At 45.7% G+C, this 27,233-nt stretch overlaps 1 protein-coding gene across 4 annotated transcripts in view; it reads right to left on the reverse strand.

Moving 5' to 3' along the window:
• Nucleotides 1-7,022: 7,022 nt before the first annotated feature.
• Prickle1 (prickle planar cell polarity protein 1) overlaps nt 7,023-27,233 on the reverse strand; it is a 97,602-nt gene continuing 77,391 nt past the window's right edge. For 2 of the 4 annotated variants that reach the window (XM_034516562.2, XM_076911941.1), the window contains exons 2-8: nt 19,557-19,743; nt 17,522-17,635; nt 16,663-16,800; nt 15,980-16,183; nt 12,680-12,866; nt 10,801-11,664; nt 8,250-9,251 (exon numbers count right to left, since the gene is read on the reverse strand). In XM_034516562.2, the coding sequence (XP_034372453.1) occupies nt 8,395-9,251; nt 10,801-11,664; nt 12,680-12,866; nt 15,980-16,183; nt 16,663-16,800; nt 17,522-17,635; nt 19,557-19,688 (2,496 nt within the window). In that variant the 5' untranslated portion in view covers nt 19,689-19,743 and the 3' untranslated portion in view covers nt 8,250-8,394. Of the gene's footprint in view, nt 9,252-10,800; nt 11,665-12,679; nt 12,867-15,979; nt 16,184-16,662; nt 16,801-17,521; nt 17,636-19,556; nt 19,744-26,121; nt 26,214-26,595; nt 26,869-27,233 lie in introns of those variants that run through there. The other 2 variants (XM_034516564.2, XM_034516563.2) reach the window with 2 other exon arrangements.

Here is a 27,233-nt window from a genome sequence, read left to right on the forward strand (position 1 = left end):
TGAACTGTCTCCTCTCATTTTCCCCGTTCCTCTGACTGAAGTGTAAGTGTTTTCATCTATGCCTGCATGATGACTCTACTAGTCAGTTCACCTCTCCACAGCTGGCTAGAAAGCACGGGATTGAGGCACTAGAACTTAGATGGTTTCTGGAGTTTTGATGTTACAGAAGCCAGTTCTCATAGTGCCTCCCGCAGAGCTGGTTCTCTCTACCAACTTTGGTTCACAGATTGGGATGCTCTGGGTATTCATGCTTGTCAGCCGAAAGCTGACTTCACCTTTAAGTGAAACTTGACCCCTGGGTCTTGGAGAAATAGGATTTATTCAGGCTGAGAGGTATCAGTAGTTCAGAAGGAGGGAATGCAGTAGTGAAAGGTTACTGTGTGCTATGCTGTCAAAAGTCAGTTTTCATTGCTGTGACAGGATTTTTTATCTTGATTTTAGGCCCTCAGTTACTGGGCTCCACTGTTTCTGGATCTGTGGTAAAGCATGGCTTCATGGTGGGGAACTTGTAGCAGGGCAGAGTTGCTTGATCCTTAGTAGTAGTCGGAAGAGCATAGAGGCCAGAGGGAGAGAGAGAAATTAGTGGGAGAGAGGGAGGGAAGGAGCAAGAAAGAATTGGACACCTGTGGGCCTCTTCCTTCTCAGCTTCTAGATACCACATTCAGGGAGAAGACACTTTTCTCTGAGAAAACTTCACAGACATCCAGAAGTATGCCTTTCTAATAATCTTCTAGGTGCTTCTCAGTCCAGTAAAGTTGATGGTAATAATTATGACTTAATCTCATGCAATGAGAAGAGTGAAGGAAACGAGACTGAAGACCCAGAATGCAGAACACGGCCTGTGTGTGCACAAGCACAGGGAAGGGACGGAAGGGGAAAGCCTCTCTTAATGATGGGGAGACCTTGAACCCCAAACCTCTGAATAAAGTGATGTCCCCCAACCAAGAACAGAAAAGGTCTTTGAAGAAAACCCACCCGTCTCACCCTTTTTCCTACTCTGCTTGTCCAAAATTGGGTATACATTATCTTCAGAACTTGTTTGTCAGCTCAGAGGTGGCTGCCACAGCAGACCTTCTCCATGCGAATTAGCTTGCATTAATTATACAAAGTAAGTTTCCTTATGTGATTTTTATATACATATGTTAATCTCATACATGTCCCATTACTCCCTGTGGTCCTACTCCTGAGCCCCCTCTCAGGCCGGCTCCTTCCCTGTGGTTCTTTTTTTTTTTTTTTTTAAGGGTGGGGGTTGCCCTTTTATACAGAAGCATAGATGAGAATTTATTATATACAGGAGCATGGACACCTTATTAATGGCAATACCAGCGAAACGAACAAAAAACCCCTGCAACCATTAAACTACCTGTCAATCTTAAGAGACCCTCATGAGCCCCTTGGCATTCCATGACAAATTGTTGTGCTCACAAGTATGTGGGTCTCTGCAGGTATTCAGAGCTGCATGAGGGGATGGCATGCCCAGAAGACAGTGTCACAACAACCCACCTCGTCCTTTGGCTCTTACATTCTTAATATCGTCTTCTGTATTCTGGGAACTTTGAATGACCTCATGACTTTGAGTACATTCATTTACCACTGACCCCTGCAGAAAGAAGCATCTGATCAACTCTGGCACTGGTGCTGATCCGTGGGCAGTCCCGTATCGTTTACAAGGGAAGTCAACGAGCATTTTCATTTAGCAAGATAGCAACGAGAGTTTCCCACTAGGGCCTGTGACCTCCCTAGACAATAGCTTTGCTCCCGATTTGTGCTACTTTCTTCGCTGAAGCTATCCTCACCATTTTCCACTTCTCAGGTTTGGAATGGCTTTCCTTTAGTTTGACTCTGCAGTGTTGTCTTTGTTGACATGCCCCTCAATCAATACCCATTCCCTGCTGCTTTGAATTGCTATCTTTCCTGAGCAAAGCACTGTGCATGGTAGTATACTTGCTTACTGTTTTCTTCTTAATCTCTCTTCTGTTAGAGAAATCTGTCCTAACTACAGATTATTCTTCTAAATGTGTGTGTGTGTGTGTGTGTGTGTGTGTGTGTGTTGGGGATGGAGGAGTATGTATCTGTGTCAGATCCCTGGAGCTAGAACAGCATGTATTCTTCCTAAGCTGCCCACTGCAGTCTTGGGATCCGAACTCTAGCCCTCTGATAGAGCACTGAGTATTCTTTCTTAACCACTGAGCCACCTCTCCAACCCTCCAACTACAGACACTGGAGTTGAAGAGGAAGCATATCGTCTCCCTGCTACAGGCAAAGGTAGGTTAGAGGAGAGTGTTAAGCATGTTACATCAAGTTTGTTGCTTATGACTGAGTTTGAAATTACGTGAATAATGTTACTGCCAAAATTCATTGATTTCTCATAGCTGTCAACTGCTTCCTAGCCCAGAGCCATTCACAGATCCTGAACCTCACAGAGCTGAAAGCCAGATACCCCCTAAGGAAGAACCCTGCTGTACTTTGCCAGAATTGAGACCAACGTCAGTTTCTCTCCAGGGTTTGCTGTATCACCCTAACCTCCAAGGTAGGCTCTGACAGTTCCTTGGCTGCTCCTTTGGGGGATTCTTGGTGGGTGGCAGTCTGTGCCATAGGCAGCCATTCATCTAGGTCCTCAGAGCTGGAGCTGTTGAGAGCACAGGCTGCGTTCTGCTTGCCAGACCAAGGTTAGACTACAGATGATGCATGGTTTTCGTGCTCTGTCTGCCAGCTCTTGAGAGTGCTGGTGTTATGCTGTCCTATTCAGTAAGCAAGAAAGAACAGCTTCGGGGTAGGCGTGAAGCAAGTAAGGAGCGTGCACTCTCCACTTTTCCGAGGCTGACTGGGTACTGAATAACTCCTACTGTACTTGCTCCCTGCTCGTGTTTAAGTGGATGAACTAAGTTCTTTGCTCAGGAAGTGCTGCTCTGGCCTGTGTGTGTGTGTGTGTGTGTGTGTGTGTGTGTGTGTGTGTGTGTGTGTGTGTGTAAGTGCTGCTCTGGCCTGGGTGTTTGTGTGTGTGTGTGTGTGTCTGCCTTTTTATCCATTCTCCAGCAGTGTGCAGCCTTCCTGTTTTTGCAAAGCCACTGATAGAAGGAACCTTGGTCCCTGTGTTGTGCCGTTGGGTGAGGTTAAAGTTGATGTCCTTAAGCATGTTATTTTGTGGCAACTTGATATAGTTGATATAGATATAGTCAGGTTCTTAATTTTGTGAACCAGCACCCAAAGCTTCACTAATGGTGGCTTGAGCAGGTCACGCCTGTCCTACATTGCCAGCGTCCTTACTGACCTTGAGTTAAGGGGAAGAAACTGAAGGGATTAAAGGCTTCACCAGTGCTCTGAGATTATCAGTGCACATCCAGCTACATGTGGCAATGACAGATGTCATGGTGACAGACATGGCCGCCTAGTATGCACCATGTCCCAGCAGGACCTGCATGTCGTCTTCTGGGCTTTTCCACACAAGATGGTGTCCGACTCTAGGTTGTTATTATTACAATTGTCTAAGGCTTTAAAGGGTTTTCTCCCCATTAATTAGGGAGGGAAAAAGACCTTTACACTACCTTTGTAGAATAGAATCTACTATACCATATTGAATATAGCTTCAAATATATCCAGGTTTATTATGTTGAAGGTTTATCAAACTCCAAGGAGCGGCTAATCTCTACTTCAGTATGTGATCAAGGTTCAGCTAACACATGGTTTCTCTCCATGTGAAACTGTTCACACGTAATCCTTTGCCGAAAAACTTTTTTGTTCCCTGCAGTGCTGAGGGTGAAACCCAAACCCAGTGAGGAATTCGTTGTCGTTTTTTGCTGTTAGTGACAAGAGAAGTCACAATATACCTGAAGTTGCTGCAGCTAGCAGCTAGCCAGGGCTAACCCCGTCATTCCAGTTTGTGATCAGAATTGTTAGACAAAATAGAAAAAGTTGGTTGTCATCTACAACTGGTTCAGATCTTGCCATGTGTACACACGAGCTCGTTGGTATACATGTAGCTAACATGCAGTTTAAGTGTAATGGATTATATACACACATATATACAATTAGTAAATAATATACAATTATATACATTGTAAGGCCATTTTAAAAACATCATATTTTGGTGTATCCCTCTGTCTCTGTGTGTACTTGTTTCATGTTGGTTCCTGTGACTTCCTCATGAGAGCTACTTCAGAAAAGACCACTGGTCCTGACAGGCAGGTCTGTTGGTAATTGAAAGATTAGAGTGCTAAATGGGGGACCCCTCTTTCCAGTTAAAGCTGCCCAGAAGCCTTTGAAGTCTGCTGTTCTTACAGCAAAAGTACTGGTGCTGATGTGAAGCCGGTCTCCCAGCCCAGATCTCCTGGTTCTTGGGAGTCCGCCATGCTATGCCTCACTTTGTGAGATCAGCTTGTGCTGAGTGTATCGTCTTCCAGTAGCCACTTCATTCCATTGGGTAGGAGGACTACTAGGCTGTCTAGCAGCAAGGGAACGAACGATATTCATCTTGATAAAGATGTCATGTAGGTTGGCCTTTAATTCTGAAATTTGTAGAACACCACCACCTTGCATGCATAATGCAGCACAAGAGAGGTCCCTTCCCAGCAATCAACAAATTGCTCATGAAACTGAAAACAGCAAAGGACACTATCATTCGGGCAAAGGGTCAGGCTTCAGAACGGGAAAAGATTTTTTACCAGTTACACCTCTGATAGACGGCCGATATCTCCAATGTACAGAGAACTTAAAAAGACTGGACATCAAGAAAACAAATAACCCAATTTAAAAATGAAGCACCGAGCCAAACAGAGTTCTCAAAAAAGATGAAACAACAGCAGCTGCAAAACCCTTTTAAAAAGTCCCAAGCCCTTAGTTGTCAGGGAAGTACAAATCATGATGACTTTGAGATTTCAGCTCACACCAGTCAGATGGACAAGATAAATAAGTGACAGTTTATGCTGGTGAGGACATGAAGAAAGGAGGGCATTCATCCATTACTAGTGGGAGTGCAAACTTAGGAAAATCAATGTAATGGTGCCTCAGGAAGCTGAGAAAAGATGTGTCTTAGAATGCAGCTGTCCCACTCTTGGGCGTATACATACCCAAAGAATGGAGCTGGACAACGCATAGAGAGCGAAAGATTTTAGAGCAGAGAGTCCTAAATGGGGTATCTTCATGGCACCTCGTCCCTTAGGGCTCAGTAAGCTCTATAGAAGATTGTAAAAGCCAGTGGAGAAAGAGGGCACCAGGGACACAGTGCCTTCCAAACATAGCAGGACTAACGCACATAGGAACTCAGATGACCTCATACACGGGGGTCTGCACAAGTTCAATTCAAGAGGGGTCCCAAACTGGGGATTTAGGGTGCACATAAGCCCCATCCCAAACCAAGAAACTGTCTCCAATTGACATCCTTTTGCAGAGGGAAAATTTAGTTTCTCCTGTGTCTCTTGTTTGGTATTTTGTTTTTTATATTATCTCTTCTAGTTTTGTACTTTTATGGGTTTTGGTTGTGTGTGTCTATATGTGTATTTTTCTGTGCTTTTTCTTATTCTGATTTCAAGACTCCTGATAACTTTCCTTTTTCGTCCATCTGCAAATGTTTCTCTGAATGCTATTACTGTTGGGTCTCCCTTAGGCAGCTCTAAATTATTAAGGTTCTTAAGGACTGGAGGTGGCAGTTGGCTGGCAGCAAGTACATCTGGCTGGACAGTTTTCTGCAGAACCATTCCAGTTAGTGTTTAGAAGCTGGGGAATCTCATAGAAGCCAGTTCCTAGCCTCTCCTGTAACACCTTGGATCTGATAACACTGGCTTGGACCTGATAACACAGTGGAGCTGTAGCAGGCAGTCTGGGGTATACATTCTAGCTCTTGTCATGTGCTTCCGGTCTATTGGGAGGGACAGCAGGTGGCAATCTCCTTTTACTTCTACTACTTCTGACTTTAACTGCAGAATTAGACCATGGACTAGGGGACAGCAGATACATATACAGTTCTTGTCCCTGAGCACTCTAAGGACTCCGGTGAAGACTGTATAGTCTTCAGCATCTGTCTCTCCACGGTACATTCAGAGGCATGCGTCTCCCAAGTGCTATTTACCTAGGATCAAACTTTGGAATTCAGTGACTGAGCAGCACTCTCTTCTCTAACTGGGACTATTCAGGCCTTTTCTGCAAGTTTAGCGCTTTATTAGGACTGCTACAGCTGCCTCCAAGAAAGCTGCATTCTCCTTGTGTGAACCATGAGAGTCTTCTGGAGGAAAACTGGTGGCATCCATCAGCTGCCAATATGTAACTTTTTCCCCAGTGATTTTTCTTCTCAATGGATACACACATGTGCCACTTGTCGTATGTGTATGGGGAAATTCAAATATATCACCAAAGGCCTTTTTGAATAATGGAGTACCCCCAAATGGAACAGCTATTAAGCAGTGAGGTGAAACAACCAATTGTAGTCATAGGGGTTGAAAAGCAAGTCACGGGGTAGAGCTCACCGTCTCTCTGTTAGACATTGATCTTGGGACCTTGTACACACCGAGCCAACACTGCCACTGAGCTACACCCCCATCTCAAGAAGACTTCTTAATACTCTGTGTTTGGAACATGTGAAGGGGGTGCTGAAACTGGACAAATAACTGTTTACTTATGGAGATGAGGAGTGGGAAGAAGCTTCAGTGTTTGTGTTTGATTCTGTTGGCAGGATTCCTGCCATGCTTACTCTTCACTTTCATGGTGACCCTTTCTTGAAGTGTACAGGACCTGGAAATGCCAGTGTAGCTGCAGAGCAAAAGGCCCCCCCCCCCATTGCAGCCTTTCTGAAGGGCCTCTTTCTGGCCTAGCCCTCTTTGGGGATGGACACTGGGAGGTGCTTGCCTGTAGGTTTACCTACTGGAGTCATGCCTGGCCCTTTTGAAGCTAGACAGCTTTTCTTTGGTTTTGATAAGTAGAGTGTTTCTGTTCCCCAAGTCTGGGGTTCGATGGAGATCTTTTGGGAGGATGCGGACTTTACCATGCCTGAGTACCAGACCAGAGTGGAAGATTCAGACTCGGAAAGGTAGTTTATCATTTATTAAGCCTTTATTAAACACCTCCCTGAAAGGCCCAGGATGACACCAGGACCTTTAGTTAGGACCAAGATGTAAATGCAAGGACAGCACAGACCCAAACTACCCGCTCGTTAGTTCAAATCCAGCATGACTCTCCATGGAACCAGAGCCTCGTGAACTTGAGAGTGTTCTGGCTCATTCTTCCTGAAAAATCTTAAAAGAAAACAGCAACTGGGAACCCAGTTTTCAAAATTGCTTTTAAAGGCCAACAAGAAGTTGGAAGGAAAAGGGTAGAAGAAATAACCTCTCTGTACATAGTAAGTCTACACAGACGGCCACAGAAAGCTCTTAGTGTGGGCATTATCACCTGCTGAGACCCTCCCCCTGCCCGGAGAAGAACGCCTGGATAGCTTCTCCTTGGTTTCACCATATACTCCAGAGGTATGTGTGGGGTTTGTTTGTTTTTTGGTTTTTTTTTTTTTGTTTTTTGTTTTTTGTTTTTTGTTTTTTTTTACATTTATACAGTTTACAAAGCTTGACCCATAAATAACACTTGTGAGATTAACAGGGCCTAGTACCAAGTATGTACATAGCCCCACCATGCATACAGAGCCTTTTTTAATATTGAAGGAAACAAACAAACAAAAAAAAAGAACAAACCAACTTTCCATCAATAAGCAATAAAATTGACTGTCTAAACTTACAAGCCCTGACTAAAATACAAGCAGTCATCTCATCGATAGATGCTGTTTCTGAGTTCCTAAACAAATCTAGCACGGCAGTGTAACAAACATCTTGCAATTCAGGGATATAAAAATATCAGCTTTAAAATCTGAACTGTACAGTATATACACTAATATTTGCACCGTTAAATTAGGAATACACTTAGGTCTATGAAACACTACATATAAATACCAAGTCCTTTTGATCTGTAGCTGGGAGTAATACAATATGTTTTACCTGGCTAATAAGGGCTGAAGGAGAACAGGTTCACCTTACACAATGGAGCACACGGTGTTAGCTAGGTCGTCATGGTGACATGCATGCCTCACAAGACACCAGTCAGGACCTGAGCCAACCTGACTGAAGTAACGACAAGCACTATTGCTTACAAAGGTGGCTATCGATCTTCTAACACTCTGTCCAATCACCTGCCGGCAGTTTCTGGAGTGTTCTCGGGCACAAGACTGTGTTACTATGGCACCGAGACTGGAGAAACCACCCCTTTCGTGTGTTAACCTTACTGTAAACACAGTGGGGCTCTCAATTACATAGGCCAAAGAAAGCACTTTATACTATTTTAGCGACTTTCCTAGGATGAATAAAAGGTCAAAATCCAGGCTAAATGACTAAGTTTTAAACAAAGACTCTCATGTCTACTTGGTTAAGAAATGATACAGTTTTTGCCCTTGTGTCCCTTTTTCTTCTTGGATTTAGTTGTCCTCTGATTAAACTGTGGGTTGGGCAGTGCAGACGCTGGACTAGAAAGGTCATCCGTATAGTAAGTGAATCTCTGTGGTCGCGGCTGAGGGATCGGCTGTCCAAGGAAATACCCTTCTTCTTCAGAGTCGGAGGAGGAAGTGGAGGATGAACACCAGGAATCATCGTCGTCCCCGTAGAGACCCAGAAACCGGTTCATTCCTGGGTTCTGCAGGGCATAATCAGACGTGGCGTGAGCATACTGGCCATAGAGGTTGGCATTCTGCATGTATGCTTGGAGCTCCCGGGCGCCTTTATTCTGTATGAATTTCTCATAGTTATCAGGGGTGTACAGCCGAAGTCTGTCCTTAGCGGAGTACTTCCTTTCTGTGACCAGGTTCAGGGCATTGTCAGACCGCGACTTTCTACTTCTCCGGTGGCGATGGTGGTGAGGCCTGGATCCCCTCTCTTCAAAGTGATACACTCGTCTCCGAGTCCGTTCGCTCATTGGAGGCTGCCGGATTTCAATGTCATAGCTTCCGTTGTCAATGACGTCATCTGAAAACTTGACCTGCTGTGGTCGGGACTGAGACTTTGATCTTCTGAGCACCGGCAGGTGCGCTGGTTTTTCCTCGGGTATAATTTTTTCTGGGCACAGCTCCGAATTCAGACTTTTTAAGGACTCTGCACTCCTGTGCAGCATGGAAGAATTCAGAGTTCCCATATTGCTCATTTTCTCACAGTCCTCCGCCTCTATCTCCTCAAAGTTTTGGAGAGAGTATAATGACGGTCTTGGCTTGGTTTCTCCATCCACTGATGCCCCTGCAACAGAATCGAAAACACAACGTGAAGTTCTCACAAGTCCTAACATTCTCAGAGCTGTCAAATGTGATCGGAAGAGCATTTCAAGGAAAAGTGCCTATTTAATCATTTGATTAAAGCACACCAGGCACTGTGTATTTGTTTACCAACCGAGAAGTAGGAATCTTGTTAAAGTGACTAGGGAAACAAAAGATTCCCTAGCACAAGGCATGAGCAGCAGAAATGAGCACCTATTCACAACAGAACCCCTTCAGTGTGGGTGTTCTTCTTTAGCTTAGACTGAGGCCAGCACCCTGCTCTATGTAGTCACACCAGAACACATCTGGCCAGATGCTGTCTGGGGCTGCTTCCCCCAAGTGGCAGAACTGAGTAGCTTGAACTGAAATGATATGGCTTGGCCAAGAAAGTGCAATGAAACCCTTGAGAGCAGACGGCTTGCCAGCCTCGGGTCTGTACTATGTTGTCAGTCATCCTCCTCCAGTCCTTAAAATACACTACCTCCAGATTGCTCTTACTTCTGAACCAAAATCGAGGACCCCAGTTACTCAAATATCTATGGAGCCAGGACAGAGGGCAACTGCTTTCTAAAGATAGCTGGTTTCTCAGTCCCTTATCCCAAGGACCCTCAGCCTCTAACATCCCTAGTTTTAGCTTTCAGCACTGGGGGTTAAATGAAGGACCGTATACACACAAAGTGCCCACTGTACTTCTGAGTGTCACCTCCGGCACCTGCCTTTCACATGTGGTGCCTGGCAGGCAGTCTCACCCACCCTGCTTCCTAGACTCCCCTCTATAGTAAGACTCGTGCCTGACACGCCAGGAGCTAGGATGGAGCAGTGTCTCTTCCTTTTGCACAAACCACTCTGGCAGCAGACAGCGCATGGCTCTTTCCTGGCTGTATTATAACAACATAACAAGCTGGCACTACTATCTCTGTCTGTTTGCCTGCCTGTCTGTCTGTCTACCTACCTATCTTTTTTTTAAAGACAGGGTTTCACTGTGTAGCCCTATCTGTCTTGGAATTCACTCTATAGACCATGCTGGTCTTGGATTTGCAGAGATCTACCTGCCTCTGCCTACCGAGTGCTGGGATTAAAGGCATGTACCACCACTGTCCGCCTTAAAGTACAAGCTGTAATTTGGGGGGGGGGGGGAACAAGTGGTTTTTTTTGTGGGGGGGTTGTTTGTTTGTTTTTGTTTTTTTTTTTTGTTATCTTTTGCCACAGGGAAATCCAGAAATATTTATTTTTAAGAGTTAAAAAATCTTATAGCACACTCAGGCTACTTTTAGTATCTTAAAGCATTTGGTATCATTTAAATACAGAATATCTAACCAATAATCGAGACACAGATTTCCTTATTCAAATCAGTTTTCAGGCTATGTTCAGAATGTTATACATATGTATGGAAATACTATCTTGTGGCATGCAAATGAAAAACCTTCATTAGTCCAGAGTCTTAAATAATACGCCCCCTACTGGCACTCAGTTGTAACTAGTGTATCAACCTTTTAGTGCCTGTTTTTTCAAACACCCCTTGGATGACATACCAGTGATGTTGGACAACGCCAAAGAATCCATCGAATCCCGGACACTCTGCTCTGGTTTCAAGTCGGATAGACACTCCAGGGAGTCTTCATACCATTGGGTTTGGTCGTGATTATACCCTACAGCACCATGGTCCAGATCTAACTCTTGTAGCCTTCGGCTGCTGGCAGGGCCTGGATGGCTGCCGTAGGCAGAGTCACCCAGCCCATCTTGGGACTGGGCCCAATACATATCGGACTGATACTTTTTACTTGCAAGGCTCTGGTGATTCGGCTTTACCTCGGACTTATTTGTAACCATGTTGTCGGGTATCCAGTGCTCACTGGCTCTCATATCCACCTCACTGGGCTGCTGCTGGAAGAGATTCTTATCGCCAAACTTGAGGAGAAGCTGTGTCATATAATCTTCATGCTCAGCCCATTCTTCGGGGTCTTCAGACGCCTCCTGATCTACTCTGGCTTTCCAGAATTCCTCGTTAGCAAAACCGGCTCCCTGCCTGGAGAGACTCATGTCATCCAGCTTCCGAGAAAGTGTGTCGTCAGCATTGCCGGAAAGACCTGGGAACTTGTAGTTCAGGGCGGGAGACAGGAGAAGAGACTGCCTGCACTGGTCTGCAGAGCGGCTGCTTCTGCCCATCCTCACGCTTCTCCGAGAGTCTCTCGATCGGGCTGACTGGAAGGCAGAGTCAGAGGAATCAGAGGCGTGGATGTCTTCCCCGAGGCTGCAGGTCTTGGAGCAGTAAATCTGACCTTGTTTTGGGAGGAAGGGGCATCCCAGCAAAGAGGCCTTACACTGTGCACAGGAAAAGCAGGCCTCGGTGGCATGCCAGTGTTGCCCGTCGTAAGTCATCTGTGCGTGGTCCACACCTGTTTTTAAAGGGTAGGAAAACAGTTAGGGTCTGTGCAGTGGTGTGACCAGGAGGGAATTGTGGGTAATGGAAATGTTCCAGGCTTTGTTTTAAGGCAAGGTCTCGCTGTGTGGTCCCAGCCAGCCACGAACCCAGGGTTGGCTCTGAGTGCTGGAGCTGCAGGTGTACACCACACATCTGGGTCTGTGCTGCCTTGGTCAGGTATGAATTACATATGCTCAGTTAACCTTCCTTATTTTGCAGATAATATGTTTTTCAACGTATCTATTCAAAAAACTATTTCTAATCCCCAAATTCATAGCCATAACACAGCCATCAACAGATACGCAGAGCGATGAAGATACAAATCGACCAATATGTTCCTCACGGAGGCACCATTTGGTCTTATCACACGTACAGCAATCAGGTATCCTGCACGGATGTGTTCAGTGCAGGGACTTTTGTATTTCTGTGCCTTTTTTGCCGATGCTTTTGCTATTGAAGATGGCTCGGGGCATAGTGTTTAAGTGCTGTCTAGTGATTCTACACACATGCAAATACAAGCGTTACATAGATTCTAACCATGAGTCACCTGCTGTTGTTAAGAGCTCAACATTGACTTGCTAGTAATATTTTCAATGAAATGTTTCAGACACATATGAATATGTTAGTAGACTGATAAAAAAAAAAAATGGTGTGACCAGGGCCTTTCTAATACATGCAGTTCCCAGGGTTTCATCTCCAGCACCACCAGCACCCCATCCAAAAGAAAAAGGAGACTCCCTAGAGGCTCATGGGAACTTCAGCTGTGAGCTTCCCCAGAATCAACAGCTCGCTTGGCATTCACTGATTCTGTGACTTCTGCTCTGAATACTCAGAATCCAGTATTCACCTGCCAATCACTGCAGGGCCGTGTATTCCAATATGTGTAAGTTATACCTTAATTTTCACAAACGTTAAAGATGCAAGGCCGTGTGGGTAATCACAGAGAGCTGTGTGACAGGGCAGACGGCGTGGGTGGGAGCTACACTTACCAATATGCTCCCCACAGGTTTCGCAGTACTCGGCATAGAGAGACTCGAAGCAGCCACAGCAGAAGGGGCGGCCGTCCTTCATGATGTATCTCTGCCCTCCCAGGACAGTTTCACACTCGAGGCAGCAGAAATGCTTCATGTGCCAGTGGCGACCCTCGGCTTCTGTGCACTCGTCAGCAAAAATGATCTTTGGAGAGAAACACAGGACCGTGGATGGAGGATCAGCATGTACCATCTCAGTGACAAAGCTCCGCCCTGCACGGCTGGCACTGGCTGTCAGATCTGAGCACAAAGACCCTAGAGCAGGTGCTGTCTCAGGGGTTCACTTGGTGGTGACATTCTTGATGGAGGTAGCCTTTGGGGTGGCTGAAATCCTCTAAGTCATCCAGGAAAAGAAGAGGTGAGGAGAGAGAGAGAGTATGTGTGTGTGTGTGTGCATCTGTGTCTGTCTTGCTATAAAATGGTTGTGTCCTGGTAGTGGAACAAGGCACCCACTATATCTCTGCCTAACTACATGGTACTGGCTTCTTTGGGGTATGTGCTGAGCAAACATGGCTGGCTGGACGAGACCCAAGAGTGAGGAGAAAAAGATGGAGGAAGTCGTATGTGGGGTGGAGTGAACTCTGATGGAGCAGGAGGCTGACACATTGACAGGGACCCTGACAGGGACCCAGACCTGGCATGGAAAAGGTCTTGCTCCCAGGACTTAGAAACAAGAGACCAGTTGAATTTCCAGGACAGAGTTGGGCGATGGTGTGCAGGACGACAGAGGCTGGCAGTGTCAACGGAAAGTAAGGAAGGTCTGGGCAAGGGCAGTCCAGCCCCAAGCTGTGCGTGTTCACTTGTTTGCATTCAAAGCCTTCAATTGCAGGCTCATAACTTTTACAAGGAAAAGCGTAAGGAGTGAAGAATAGCTTCACGTTGACAGGGGTCTTTCGATTTAGAAGGTTAGCTTGTTCTAGTATGTTCTATCATTGCTCTAATTTTCTACCCTTCCCTTGTTAACCCTTATCAGATTGAGGACTTTTAAAGAGTAATACTTGTCTGGTTTGTGCTGGTCTGAAGAGCTTATTGCTTTTTTTTTTTTTTTTTTTTTTTTTTTCAAGACAAGGCTTCACTATATAGCCCTGCTGTCCTGGAACTCGCTTTGTAGACCAGGCTGGCCTGGAATTCTGAGATCCACCTGCCTCTGCCTCCTGAGTGCTAGGATTGAAAATGTGCACCACCACCATGTGGAGAGCATATAGCTTTGTAATCATAAATGGTCTGACCCACTGACTTAGTTATATTGTATTTACTCCTGGTGTCCATCATGTAAGAGAGAAACAGTGACCTCTGCTATGAAATGTGTATGTTTGTCTGTTATGGATAGCTACACATCAGTATTGGCTTCTTTCAGTGTTTTCATTGCACTGACCAAGACTTGTCTACAAGAATATAAACTGACAGTGTTGGAAAGGTAAACTACATAAATGTTTGCTTAAACATGAAGAAAGAACATTTCTTCATGGAGGTAGAATTCATTTGTCACACTGTTCCTGAGGAAGATTTTGGCAGCATCGTCTGGCAAAGCACACGCTAGCCATCATGTACCTTTTGGTCTCTGTGTGTTTTAACTGAAGTAAAGGGCTGTGGGCTGTGCACAGAACTACAGTGGTTCTGTGATTGTGTGAGCAGTTGTGCAGGAAATGCTTCATCTGACACCACAGGTCCACCTGCACACTAAGGACTTTAAAATTGTTAGATCGCATTGAAGAAATATCTGTGTGGGTGTATAAGCTTTCTGTCCCGGGCTGAAGAAGATGGAGAAGATATACAGTGAGGAACCCTGAACTGCATCTTGGGATACTAGGAGGACCCAGAAGATGACCTGGGAAGTTAAAGCAGGAGGATTAGAGGGTCAAGGTCATTCCCTACATGAGTCTGAAGCTTTTTTTTTTTTTTTTTTTTGTTCTTTAAGACAGGGTTTCTCTATATAGCCTTGGGTGTCCTGGAACTCACTCTGTAGACCAGGCTGGCCTCAAACTCAGAAATCCGCCTGCCTCTGCCTCCCAAGTGCTGAGATTAAAGCCATGTGCCACCACTGCCTGTCTGCTCCTACCTCTTAAGGCTTATATATTCTTAACTTCTAAACTTAATTTTAAGCCTTACTTTATCTTTAACCCTCATTGGATCATATTTCCTCTGAACACTATGACTAAATAAACTTACCGATGTCTCCAAACATGGAAAAGGAAATGTAAAGAGAACCCGTTGGTGTAAGTCCTGCTCTTACACGAATGGTGGGTCTTGCTTTTTTCTTGTGATGGTTTGTGTATGTTTGGCCCAGGGAGTTGCACAGGAGGTATGGGCTTGTTGGAGTAGGTGTGTCACTGTGGGTGTGGGCTTTAAGACCCTCATCCTAGCTGCCTAGAAGCCAGTATTCTGCTAGCAGCCTTCAGATGAAGTTGTAGAGCTCTCAGCTCCTTCTGCACCATGCCTGCCTGGATGCTGCCATGCTCCCACCTTGATGATAATGGACTGAACTTCTGAACTTATGAATCAGCCCCAATTAAATGTTGTTCGTATAAGAGTTGCATTGGTCATGGTGTCTGCTCATAGCAGTAAAACCCTAAGACACACCCCAAGGTGATGGAAGATGCCATCACCAGGAGCTGGAAGAATGGAGTTTAGGGGCTCTCTACCGTATCTTGTCAACTTTTCCCTAACTTAAAGTTACTTTAAAATAAGAAACTTGGTAGACATCATGGTATGTATCTATTATTCCAACTCTAGGAAGGTGGAGGCAGGAGGATAGGAAATTTAAGTTTGAGACCTGCTTAGTGTCACAGGACCATTTCAAAAATACCAAAAACTTAATCAATAATAATAACAACAATTATTGTTATTAATAATAATAATGTAAATGGAAGAAATGCCTTTCACAGAGTCATCCGTCTTATCCTCTCCTGAGCCAGTCTGTCTATATCTTTGCTGACTGCATGCAACGTATCTACTACATTGAGATTTTTCTTTCCTGTGTTTGTGAAACAAAAGATCATATTCTGCATATCCTTGTGCACAGGTTTCCCCCCCCCCCCCCTTGCATTTCAGAGACAGCATCACGGGCAAGCAAAAGCACCTGCTGCCCTCTTTTTTAGCTACATAGAATTCCAGTGAGAATGGGCAGCTTTATCTTAAAAATATCCATACAGAACAAAAGCAGGAGAGCCACGTATTTTGCTTTGTTGGGAACAGTGTGGAATGTTGGCCATTGGCTTATTTTTCCATCATTAAGGGATGAACATTCTTTTTTTTTACCTCATCACAGGCTGAGCACCGAGGTTTGAGCAGTTCGGCGTGGTGCCTGCCACAGTGGATTTTTCCATCCTGATAGAAATAGATGAGGTCGACCAGTAGTTCATTACACGTGAAGCAGACAAAGCAGGACGGATGCCAGCATACTCCAGGACCCGCACGGGAGGCAAACACTGCGACCTCCCCTCCGTTCATCTGCAACCCGCACTAAAAACAAAGACTTGGAATTACAAATGGGCCTTCACCTAAATTCCCAGATTTTCAGCTTTTCCCACTTGAAAATAAACCACAGGTTTGTTAGGATAGCTTTAATTTCTGTCTGCTCCTGCTGGTGGTTAAATGGCTATCCTACCTTCGATACATCTTATTCAGCCACTCTTTCCAGCTCTGTCCAGTGTGTCTGAGCTGATCTCTGTTCACAGAGGCTTTCCTGTGGGGTGCGCTTCCTACTGAGAACCATTAGTAGGGGGGTCAAAATGTCTTCATTATATCGATATGTTTTAACTACAAGGTTTCCCCTCTGCAAGACACAGTTTCATTCAAAGAGACTGACTCCTGTGGTCACATAGCAGACCGTGAGTAAGAAGTTTTTAGGGTGTGCATCCATGCCAGCCATGGACGCATACCCCTCTGGGTCACCCTACACTCCTCCCACCAACCCTCTGCTCCATCTAGAAAGGGCCTACCTGTTCACACACTGCATGCATCACTGCTCTGGACAAGAGTTTAATGGTTCCTCTTCCCAGAGCTTCTTTCTTCCTCTGAGCACTGAACACCTGCAGCTCCTTTTTCTCCTCTTCGCTTAAAGACTGGCAGTACCGCACCTTTCCAGGAGAGAGAACGGAAGAGCGTGATGGAAGGCCGTCCTTACAGGTCTTCACTCCCAAGAAGCCAAACAGGAAGCCTAGCTGCTCTGCCGTCAGCCCTCATTTATAGCATGGCACGGCTCAAAGTCGTGACACACAGGCTTTTCATCCCAGTACCCGTGACTTAGAGACCTGTAGATCTTTAGGAGTTCGAAGCCAGCCTGGTCTACAGATCCAGATCTAGACCCTCAAAACCAAAAAGTAAAACGGACCCCAGTCTTTGGAAAGGGGGCACACTATCTGACAGGACAGGTGTGGTTTATTCTTTTTTAAATGTCAACTGATTGCGGGGAAGATACCACCTTCCTCAGAAGGCTGAAACTGACTGTTCTCAGTCCACATTCTACGGGAGCTCAGGTCTTCAATGCTGAAATACCCTGAGGTGCCCACGCTGCACATGGAAGGAAACGCTCCTGATAATTGGTGGGTGGCTGAAAACACTATCAGAAACAACTTGTGTGGAGCTTCCTGCTACGATGCTCTTGTCTCTCTTCTCTTTAAAAAAAAAAAAAAAAAAAAAAAAAAGATAAAAAGAAAGAAATAAAAGCTATATTTTTAGGGTGCATTTTAAGAGAGGCCTAGCCAGTGGAGAGCTGGGATTTCGGAACGGCCCCTTGATGCTTACTGTTTATTTATTTATTTATTTATTTACTAATTAGCTTTCCTCCTGTTACTTTACCTCGTTATCATGTGGAGGCAACTGGTACAGAAGCTGTTTAATCCGGTGTTTCTCTCCAGGGCTGTTAACATAAGGAACCTTTTCCTCTGGCAAGCATGCGAAATACAGCTGGATCTGTGGAAGCAGACGCCATCATCAGTACGGAGAAGGAAGTCCTGAACCGCCTGTCTTTTCTCTTCCCTCCTCAGAGGGCTTGGCCTCCTGCAGCTAATGAGGGGACCAGCTGAGCTAACTCAGCAGCAGTGCAAACCTGCATCTCCTAGCATGCACTAGCATCCAGCTGCTAAATTGCTCCTGAGGAATGCAATTTGTAGTGACAATTAAGGGCGCCATAAATTATGCGCAATCAAATGTGCACATTTATGGTGACTCTTCTCCAGTCTTGCAAAGGTCAGCAGAGGGATCAAGGGATAGCGCTGGGTGAATTCTCTAAATGACCACACAGGCTGTGTGACAAGATCCAACACCCAGCCCCTCTACACAAACAGACTCAATTTTCTCTCTGAATTCTATATGGTTCTGTCCAGCATCCACAAGGCAGGCTTCCATGGGTGGTATCTGCAGTGTCCAGCTCCACTCTCCCCAAGGAAGCAGGAGGAGGGGGATGCTGAGCTGATCTTAGCTACTTTGTTGCCTTTAAGGAACATCCCTTGATGAACACAGCAGGATCTTGCATTGCTGAGATGGAACCAACACCATTCATTCAAGTGAAAAAAAAAAAAAAAAGATTAGGGACTTGGGACTTGTCTGCAAGCAGCAAGTCTACAAACACATACCATCCAAAGATGTAAGGGATCCTCTTCACAAAACAGTTTGTCAAACTCCACTTCCCTAACTGTTACACTAGTGTAGCTTTCTTTCCTGTATTGTCCTAGAAGCTTTTCTGTTACTTAGCCACTTATACACTGGGCCTTGAATGTATAAGGATTTTCTCTCTCTCTCTCTCTCTCTCTCTCTCTCTCTCTCTCTCTCTCGATATATATATATATATATGTGTGTGTGTGTGTGTATGTGTGTATATATTATTATATACATATATATGTATATAATATGTATATGTATATATACATATGTATATATAATATGTATATATATGTATATATATATATTATATATATACACACATATATACACACACACACACACACACACACACACACACACGGAGTACACTGTCGCTGTCTTTGGACACACCAAAAGAGGACATCAAATCCCATTACAGATGGTTCTGAGCCATCATGTGGTTGCTGGAACTTGAACTCAGGACCTTTAGAAGAGCAGTCAGTGCTCTTAACTGCTGAGCCACCTTTCCAGCCCTATCTCAAAAGGGTCCCTTTCTACCTCTCAAGAATGGCAACTCACAATCAGGCATGGAACTGGTTACATCTTCTGTTTTGAAAGATAACCTGGCCTGTACAAGATCTACCAATAGTTTTTTTTAATAGACTCATCATAAGGATATTGGGAAATAAAAATAGATCATTCCCATCTTTAAAACAGGGAGAAAAGGAAGCACCGCCATGATGCTTCAATAATCCCCACTGTACTTATCAAAGGCCACATTTACTGGCCACATCACATCCCTCTTTCACACAGGAGCATTGTAGAGAACTTGCCTGGAGGTGGTCTTTTATTTCTTTTTCTTACTGAAGCTTTGAAACATGTAATAGTGGCACACACCTTTAATTTCAGCACTTGGGAGGTGGAGGAAGGTGGATCTCTGAGTTCTGCAGCTGGAGGCAAGCCAGGACTACACGGTGAGGCCCCATTTCAAAGATAAACACCCCTCCCCCACCCCCTACCATTAAAAACAAAAATCCAAATCGGGAACTCTTCACAAGAGTGACTTGTGAAAGCCCCATCAGGGACACCTGCGGTGCCCTGCCTGCATTAGTCACCACAGCTGAAGCAGGGCACTGCTGTGGGCCAGAAGCTTCTACTGAAACCAAACCAGACCTTAGAAAGCAAAGCCAGCCGGGGAGAAGAGAGGTCCACACTTCCCTGGAAAGCAAATCAAGGGAGACTTGCTTCCTACCTGCTCGGGCCTGAGGCCAGGTGGGACCCAGGCATACTCTTCGAGCGCACAACCGGAATCATCGTCTGACGTGGAGCTTCTCTGGCACCCGAAGGCCAGTTTGCTCATTTTGGGTTCCATCTCCAGAGGCATAATAATGAAGTTTAAAACCCTGGCTTCTCAGTCACAGGACATCCAAAGACGGTTGCTGTGGGTGACATAGAAGATACAAAGTGTTAAAAAAAAAAAAAAAAAAATGCTTCTCTACCAAGAGCTTCTAGTTAATAGGGCTTACACACTGATGGGCTCAGAGAAAGTGAGCAAATGCCTGGAGTCACTAACTTCAAGCCCCAGTGCCAACCAGTTAGGAAGTGATCCCCTTAACCAGCTCAGTACCAAAAAAAAAAAAACAGGCCACCAAGTTTAGTGTTCTCAGTTGCCTTTAAAAGATGCCTCTTGCTCGTGATTTACTTGGTAAGGAAATGGCTCTGCCTGACTAATTACCTACACATGAGATCCTTCGAGGTGTAAGAGTTTAGACAGAAGGGCTGAGAACTGGGCTCTCTGCCTCACCCAGAAAGCTGGCTGCAGAGACCCTGAGAAAGTTGCCCACATTTTCTAAGCAAGTTTCCCAATTGAGGCAGCAGAGACAGCTGAGAGCGCATCCCTGAAGCAAAGTGCACAGCTTAAACTTCTAATCCCTGACATCAAACTTTACGCACAGACTGGAAAGGGCAAGCAGTCAGTCAGTGAATCCTCTCAACACACAATAAAGGAATACAGGATACAGTCCAGGTCCCCACTGGTCCAGCTTGGTGACTTGAGAGTTTAATCTCATTATCAACCAACATTTAGGAGTGCTTATTGAGTGTGAAATGGAACCAGCCTGCTATTGGTCAAAGTAAGGTGTTAAATCTCTGAATAAGCAAGCAGTCTCAGAGAAAGGGCACTGAAGGTGTCAAGGAGTGGTCCTGAGGCTGAGATGTCAGCTTTGTTAGCACCTCATGTTATCCCTTTGTCTTCTAGTTCTTAAAAAAAAAAAAAAAAATCATCTCTCAAACATGAGGCACTAAGAAAGAAAACAAGAACCTACATGGCTCCAGTTTGCTTTAAACGTTTTTGATCTTGATATATTTTGATATAAAGAAGTGTGTTGGGGGGCCAGAGGGTTTAGCTGCTCTTGTAGAAGACCTGGGTTCAAATAACGGCACCCACATGGCAGCCCACCCACATCTATAGAGATCTGGTGTAGAGTGAAAAATTATAAAGGCCATCTTATGAAATATGTGTAAATTTTTCGCCTTAGACCTTGGGCAGAAAAGCACCTGCCAGCAGGTTTGGGTCCATCTAATTAGTTACAGAGGAGGGGGGAGTTACAGTACAAAGGCCTGTTAAGAACATCCCAGAAACTGACTGGCCAAGGGAAGAACTACACCCTGCCCCATGGTACGGCCTACTAGTGTTCAAAAAAGGTAAAACAACCAATCCTGTGCACCCGCGCGAAAGTTCGCTTTTTCCCTACCCCGCCCATATATAAGCGCTATGCCCCTGAGCCACGAGGTCAGTCCCTCTATCCCTATGTGAGATATGGGGATATGGGCTGGCCCAGAGCTCTGATTTAATAAACCACCTCATGTGCTTTACAGCAAGACGGTCTCTCGTGTGTCCTTTGGGTGCGTGCTATCCTGTGACTTAAGTGGACCCCTTTCTGGGGAGTCCCGGACCTTTCACTGGCACCTCAAAACATACATGTAGGCAAAACATCAATGCACGTAAAGTAAAAATTAATATATATTTTTTAAATTGTGATTAGTCGGATCTGGTCACTTTACAGAGAAGGCTCAAGGATGGCAAATGACTCTTGTACAAGAGTTAAAGCCTCTGACTTGAAATCCTAACCAATCCCAGCCCGAGGTAAAATGGTGTTTCAGCAATTCTCTCAGTGCAACACTAAATACTTAGCGGTGGGGCTGGGGAGCCACTTGTTAAAATACACAGCTAGCAAAACATCCAAGGACATTTTAAACTTCACACTTTAGAACAGCTCACAGAGGGTCAGAGTTAAAAGAGCACCTGCCTCATGGCTGCAGTCATTCGTGCAGGAGAAATGGTGACTCAGCAAGATACCGCCTCAGCCAGTAAACTGGGCTTTCATCCACCCCAACAGAAGGAAAGGCAGCCTCATTTCCGACCCCATGGCGGCGAGGCTGTCACCTTCTGACCCAGTCATGGCACACAGGTGCAGACAATTCCCGTCTTAGGGAAGACTCTAAACAGAGGTGCATTTCTCCACCCCCTCAATAAAAGGGGATGTGTTAATGAAAGTCAGAAGACAGCCTGGGTCTTTTTCCCTTTTGCCCTGAAAGATCCGCCCCCAATGTGTCAAAGGAAGGGAACTAGGGATTAAGACTTTAATTAGTAACTCATGGGCTCTCACCAGGAGAACTGGTGCTTTACATGCAATTTAACCCGAATTTTGAAATGAGAGCATTTGTCTGTTGCCAAACCTGGCTGGGGGTGGGGTAGGAGGGAAATAACAGAATATAAATATTAAAAAAGAACCTAAAAATTAAGCGTTATTCTATTTTCAAAACTAAAAACACACACACACACAAAACAAAAGCTCTGCAAATTATGACAGACCATGTTTCTTCCCTAAAACAAAGATCTGAATCCCTTTTCACAGCTGTACTCCCTGACAATGTGGGGTGTGTCACTATCCTGACAGAGGTGAATAATGTGACATGCCACCAACCTCCCCAAACTAGTCACTTGGATACAATGGCCTCATTTTAAACCACAAACTCTCACAGGTTCATTCCAGCCTTTGAATAAACTATCATGGGGACTTTTTTTTTTTTAAGATTTATTTATTTTATGTATATGAGTACACTGTCCCTGACTTCAGACACACCAGAAGAGGTCATCAGATGGTTGTGAGCCACCATGTGGTTGCTGGGAATTGAACTCAGGACCTCTGGAAGAGCAGTCAATGCTTTTAACTGCTGAGCCATTTCTCCAGCCAGAGACTTCTTTTTTTGACAACATAAATGGAACCACAATTCTAGGAAAACAAGAGAGTCACTTTCATCTGAATGTTAGCTTCCAGTTTTACCGGTGGTGTGGCCACCATACCTGCTACTGTTAACATTACACTATTTAAATGCAGCATGAAGCAATGCAACCTGGGAGATGTCTCACCCAGCACACACTGAGCCTTAGGGCCAGTTGCCTAGCGTCATGGAGTTAAGGGGCCTTAGAACCAGACCCATCTGGGTGAGAAGAAAGCCAGAGGTTGGCAGAGTTGGTATACTTTTTCAGAGATTATCATGGGAGTGGTCCACCTAGCCTGAGCCTCAGGAAGTGTTAACACTTCCAGGCTTCCTTCCTTTGTCTTTTCTCACCCCTCTTTCTTGAAATCTAGCTAGCTCCTTCACCATTTAAAAAGAACCACACAAACACACACCAGCCTGCAGCTGCATGACTTCTCCATCATCATAAAATTGTCAAGAGAGCATCTGGGAACCAGGCAGAGACACATGGTGTACAGACATACATATACGCAGGCAAAACACCCAATCGCATAAAATTTTTAAAAACAAAATTAAGAAGGTAAGGAATAATCCATTAGGAGCCCAGATTTTAAGTAAATATAGCCAATGTGAGAGGAATGGTTACAAATTCTACTGTGTATGTCCCTTGTGAGCCTGTGGCTGGTGACTTTGAGCATAGTGAAAAGTGCCCACATTTCAGAATTCCAGAAACAGCAGACAGAATCCAGCTGAGTGACCTAGAAACCCGCTGTTCCCCTGGAATGAGGATAGACTGGGGTCACCGCAGTGTAGGAGCTAAAGTCCAGAGTCCAGTCTTTTGACCTCTCATGTGCTAGTTCAAGTTTCCTGCAGGTGCTTTTCTCCTGGTTGTCATGGTTTTTGTTTCTTTTCTGCTGTTTTCAAAACAAAGTCTCGCTAGGTAGCTGGAGCTGTCCTGGAACTCACCCTGTAGACCAGACTGACCTCATCTTAAACTCACGGAGATCCACCTGCCTCTGCAATCCTGAGGGTTGGGATCAGAGGTGTGTGTCACCATCCCCAGCTGGGTGTGGTCATGTATTGATTCCCACTATGGTTGTCCATCAGTAAGTAGCCTTACCCTTTAGTCCATGACCAACGATTTTGAAACCTTTAAAATCTGTCGCTTTCAGTATTTTGTAAATTAGGCAAATCTTGAAAGTACAAACTGTTACAGTGAGGACCTGTGTCCCTCTGTCAGCATGGGAGTCACTGAAGGCATTCAGGACTTGAAGGTATCAGTCAACCCAGATGGCACCTCTTTACTTTTTTTTTTTCTCTCTGCTATGTTTGGTCATTGGCCATCACTTTCTATTCTACTTGGGACAGCTAAGGGGTTGTGTTCTGACTGACTTTTAGATGTACAACTCAGCCTCTGCCTTTGTTTCTCTAGAGAAGTGGTTCTCAGCCTTCCTAATGCTGCGACCCTTTAATACAGTTCCTCATGCCGTGGTGACCCCTAACCGTAAAATTATTTTGTTGATACTTCATAACTGTGGTTTTACGACTGTTATGAATTGTAACATAAACATCTGATATGCAGAACGTCTGACATGAGACCCCGGTGGGGGTTGTGACCCACAGGTTGAGGACTGCTGTTCTAGAGCAGGTTTTTCTAAGTCGGCAACAGTAAATAAAGTTCTAGAGGCAGCGGTGCAGAAGATGGTATTCCTAGGAAACAGACTCTCCCAAAGAATGGTACCTGATCAGACTGCCAAGGACTGTACCTGCCAGACAGGTACAGACTTTACCCTTGACACCATGGACAGTAAGGAATGAGAAAAGATGCCACAGGGTGTTTCTGGCCTTCTATTCTAAGAAGAGTGGTATTGAAAATTATGATCAGGAAAGAGAAAGAAGCCTAGGAGGGGCACCTAGTTCCTAAGCAAACCGGAACCAGAAAAGAAAGCAAACCAAACTAGCAGGAAAGGGGGAAATGAATCCTATCGGGTTTTTTGAGATTGTAAAGTTTAAAGTTGGGAGGGCAACTCGGAAGGGGAGGGAGGACTGGAGGGAGTCAGGAGCCTCAGAAGGTTGTAATTGTGTCAGCTCTGCTGTGGTGTCTAGTAGTCATCATTTTCTTGGACCAACTCACCAAATCACATCAAGTTATGCAAATTTAACAAATTATGCAAATAAAAAAACAGCTGTCAGGGGACTGGAGAGGTGGCCCATCAGTTAAGAGTATGGGCTGCCTCTCTGGAGGACCCAGAGTTCAATTCCCAGCACCCCATGTGGCAGGTCACAACTGTAACTCCAGTTCCAGGGGATCCACGGCACCAGGTGTGCCCGTGGTGCACATATATGTGTATGCAGGCAAAGTACCCATACGCATAAATCTTTCAAACATCTGTCAGTGTTTGCATGACTACGAAGTCTAAGATCATATCACTGATTGTCAATACTTCCCAATAAATTTCCACTCTGGCTGCCGTGTGAAAATTGCCATAATAGTGTGGGATCCTTATGAGACTCTTTAACTACCTGAACAGATACTGATCTGTGAAATCACTGGGCTAAAATTCCTTAGGTGTCCCCTGCTGCTAAGTGCCACCCTTTGAGCCACAGCCGTGAACAGCTTCTTTGTTAATCTGCTTGTTAACAAGACCCTAGCACGCTGAGGATGTCACCCCAAGTCCCTTACTCTTTCGAGCTAAACACACAGGTCAACTAAGTGTAACCAAGGGCAAAAGTGAGAGCATGGGCGGCTGCAGACTTCTGTTCTCAAAACACAAATTAGAAAGCTTTGTGGACATGCACATTTCCTTGCTTATATCCTTAATTTAAAAGGAACCCAGAGTGAGCAAACGTTAGAGTCAGGATTTGAATGTCCCAGTAAACCACACACAACATAATGATTAATGTTTTCAAAGACACTCAAAGAACGGTCCATGCCTGTTGTCTACAGAGACAAAAGGCACTGTTAACAGAACCCAAGTCAGCTTCAGGCTTACCAAACCTATCGGAAGGTGACTAATGCAACTAACTTCCTTTCTAAAGTACTTCACGCCAGCAATCCGTGGCATTTGGGCATTTGCCACATTGGGTATTTTCCAGGTAAACCTCCACCTGCCCAGTCCCCCTGCTGTTATGTGCCACCAGTTGCCAAAATACTACGCAATTTTTCCAAGAGAGAATATGGAACTCTTCGACAGCATTCGAACTTCACTCAAGTCCATTCTGGGACAGACGGCTTAACAAAACGAGGAAATTCCATGACAAGGCATGGTGCTTTGCCAGAGAGACACTTCTGGAGAGATCTAAGCTTGCGTACTGTGTGGCCTGTGACAAATCACGCAAAGCCATGTCTACCAACACCATCATTTTCCACAGTGGGAGACACATTTTCTCAAAACTGTGTTCCCATCAATCTCTGATTTTTTTTTTTTTAATTTCTATTTTCGGCAGCGGCCCAAGGAAACGGGCGGCCAGACCTGACTCCAATGTACACAGAGACTCGGGTTTCACCCCGTCACCTGTTGGCTCCAGAACAACATCCCCTTTGTGAAACTTACGGCTCTCACGGAGGAACGCGCTCCCCGGGAAAACACTTCCATAAAGTACGCGAGAAGACTCAAGTCGGGGAAAAAAAAAAAACAAAAAACAAAATCTCCACACACCGCCCGCTTTATCTGTACACGGATTAACCCGAGCCTTTAAAGACAGGCTAAAAGGAAGGATGTCACCATCTTCAGGGACACAGCAGTGGTGAGCACGGCGGGGCCACCCAGACCCGAGGGCAGCCTCGGTCCTATGCCCGGCCGGCGGCGGCGGTGACTCTGGCCGCAAGAGGGCGCCTTGTCCCAGTCTGCCCAGCGCCGGGGCTGCAGGGCGAAGGCCAGCGCCCACCCCGCGCTCCTGTCCCCGCGGTCCGGTCCCTTCCACCCGGTGGCAGTCCGTGCCCCATGCCCGCGTCCAGCAAGCACTGCGCTCCTGCGTATCCGGCGACCCGGACCCGGACCCCAGCCCGGTCCCCAGGGCTCACAGACCGTTTGCGTTCGCCGCCGCTCGCTCTACCCCCAGCTCGGCTCCGGCTCGGGGCCGCCGGTCCCAGTCGCCGTCACTCCACTCGCTTTCCAGGAACTGTCACGCTGACCGTCCTCTGGCAGGTGTCCACCGGGGCCCTCCCGCGCACGGCATTCCTAGAAAAGTTACCCAGACACCGGAGCTCCGCCGCCGGCCGCGCTCCATCCCCGGTGGCACAGGACTGTGGCCAGCGCGCTGCAGACGCCCCTGGAAGCTTCTGTAAACTTCCCCCGCCCGCAGGTGCACGCGCGGGCGCAGGGGAGTGTGCAAGGGGGCGGTGCTGAGCCTCGAACTCCCGGCCCCACTCGCTGGGCTGGGGAGGAGCTCTCTGCAGGCTTTACACCCCCAGCCCCACTGGGCTACAAGCTTACACAAATCATCTCCAGGCTGTCCATAACAATGCCAGCAAAAGGCGAGTTTCACCCAGTTCTCACTTGGAAAGGCTCATTAACATACGAATTCTCCCCCTTAGGACTTTCTTGCATTTAAAAGCAATTCCTGCGGCTTAGAGCAGGAGATTTATTTTTTATCAGCAAACAACAGCAAAAGCAAAGGAGTCAGGCACACGAAGCACTTAAGGAGCTAGTGAGAGTTTCAACTC

The sequence above is a fragment of the Arvicanthis niloticus genome, chromosome 13 (genome assembly GCF_011762505.2).
Source record: "Arvicanthis niloticus isolate mArvNil1 chromosome 13, mArvNil1.pat.X, whole genome shotgun sequence".
Taxonomy (NCBI): domain Eukaryota; kingdom Metazoa; phylum Chordata; class Mammalia; order Rodentia; family Muridae; genus Arvicanthis; species Arvicanthis niloticus.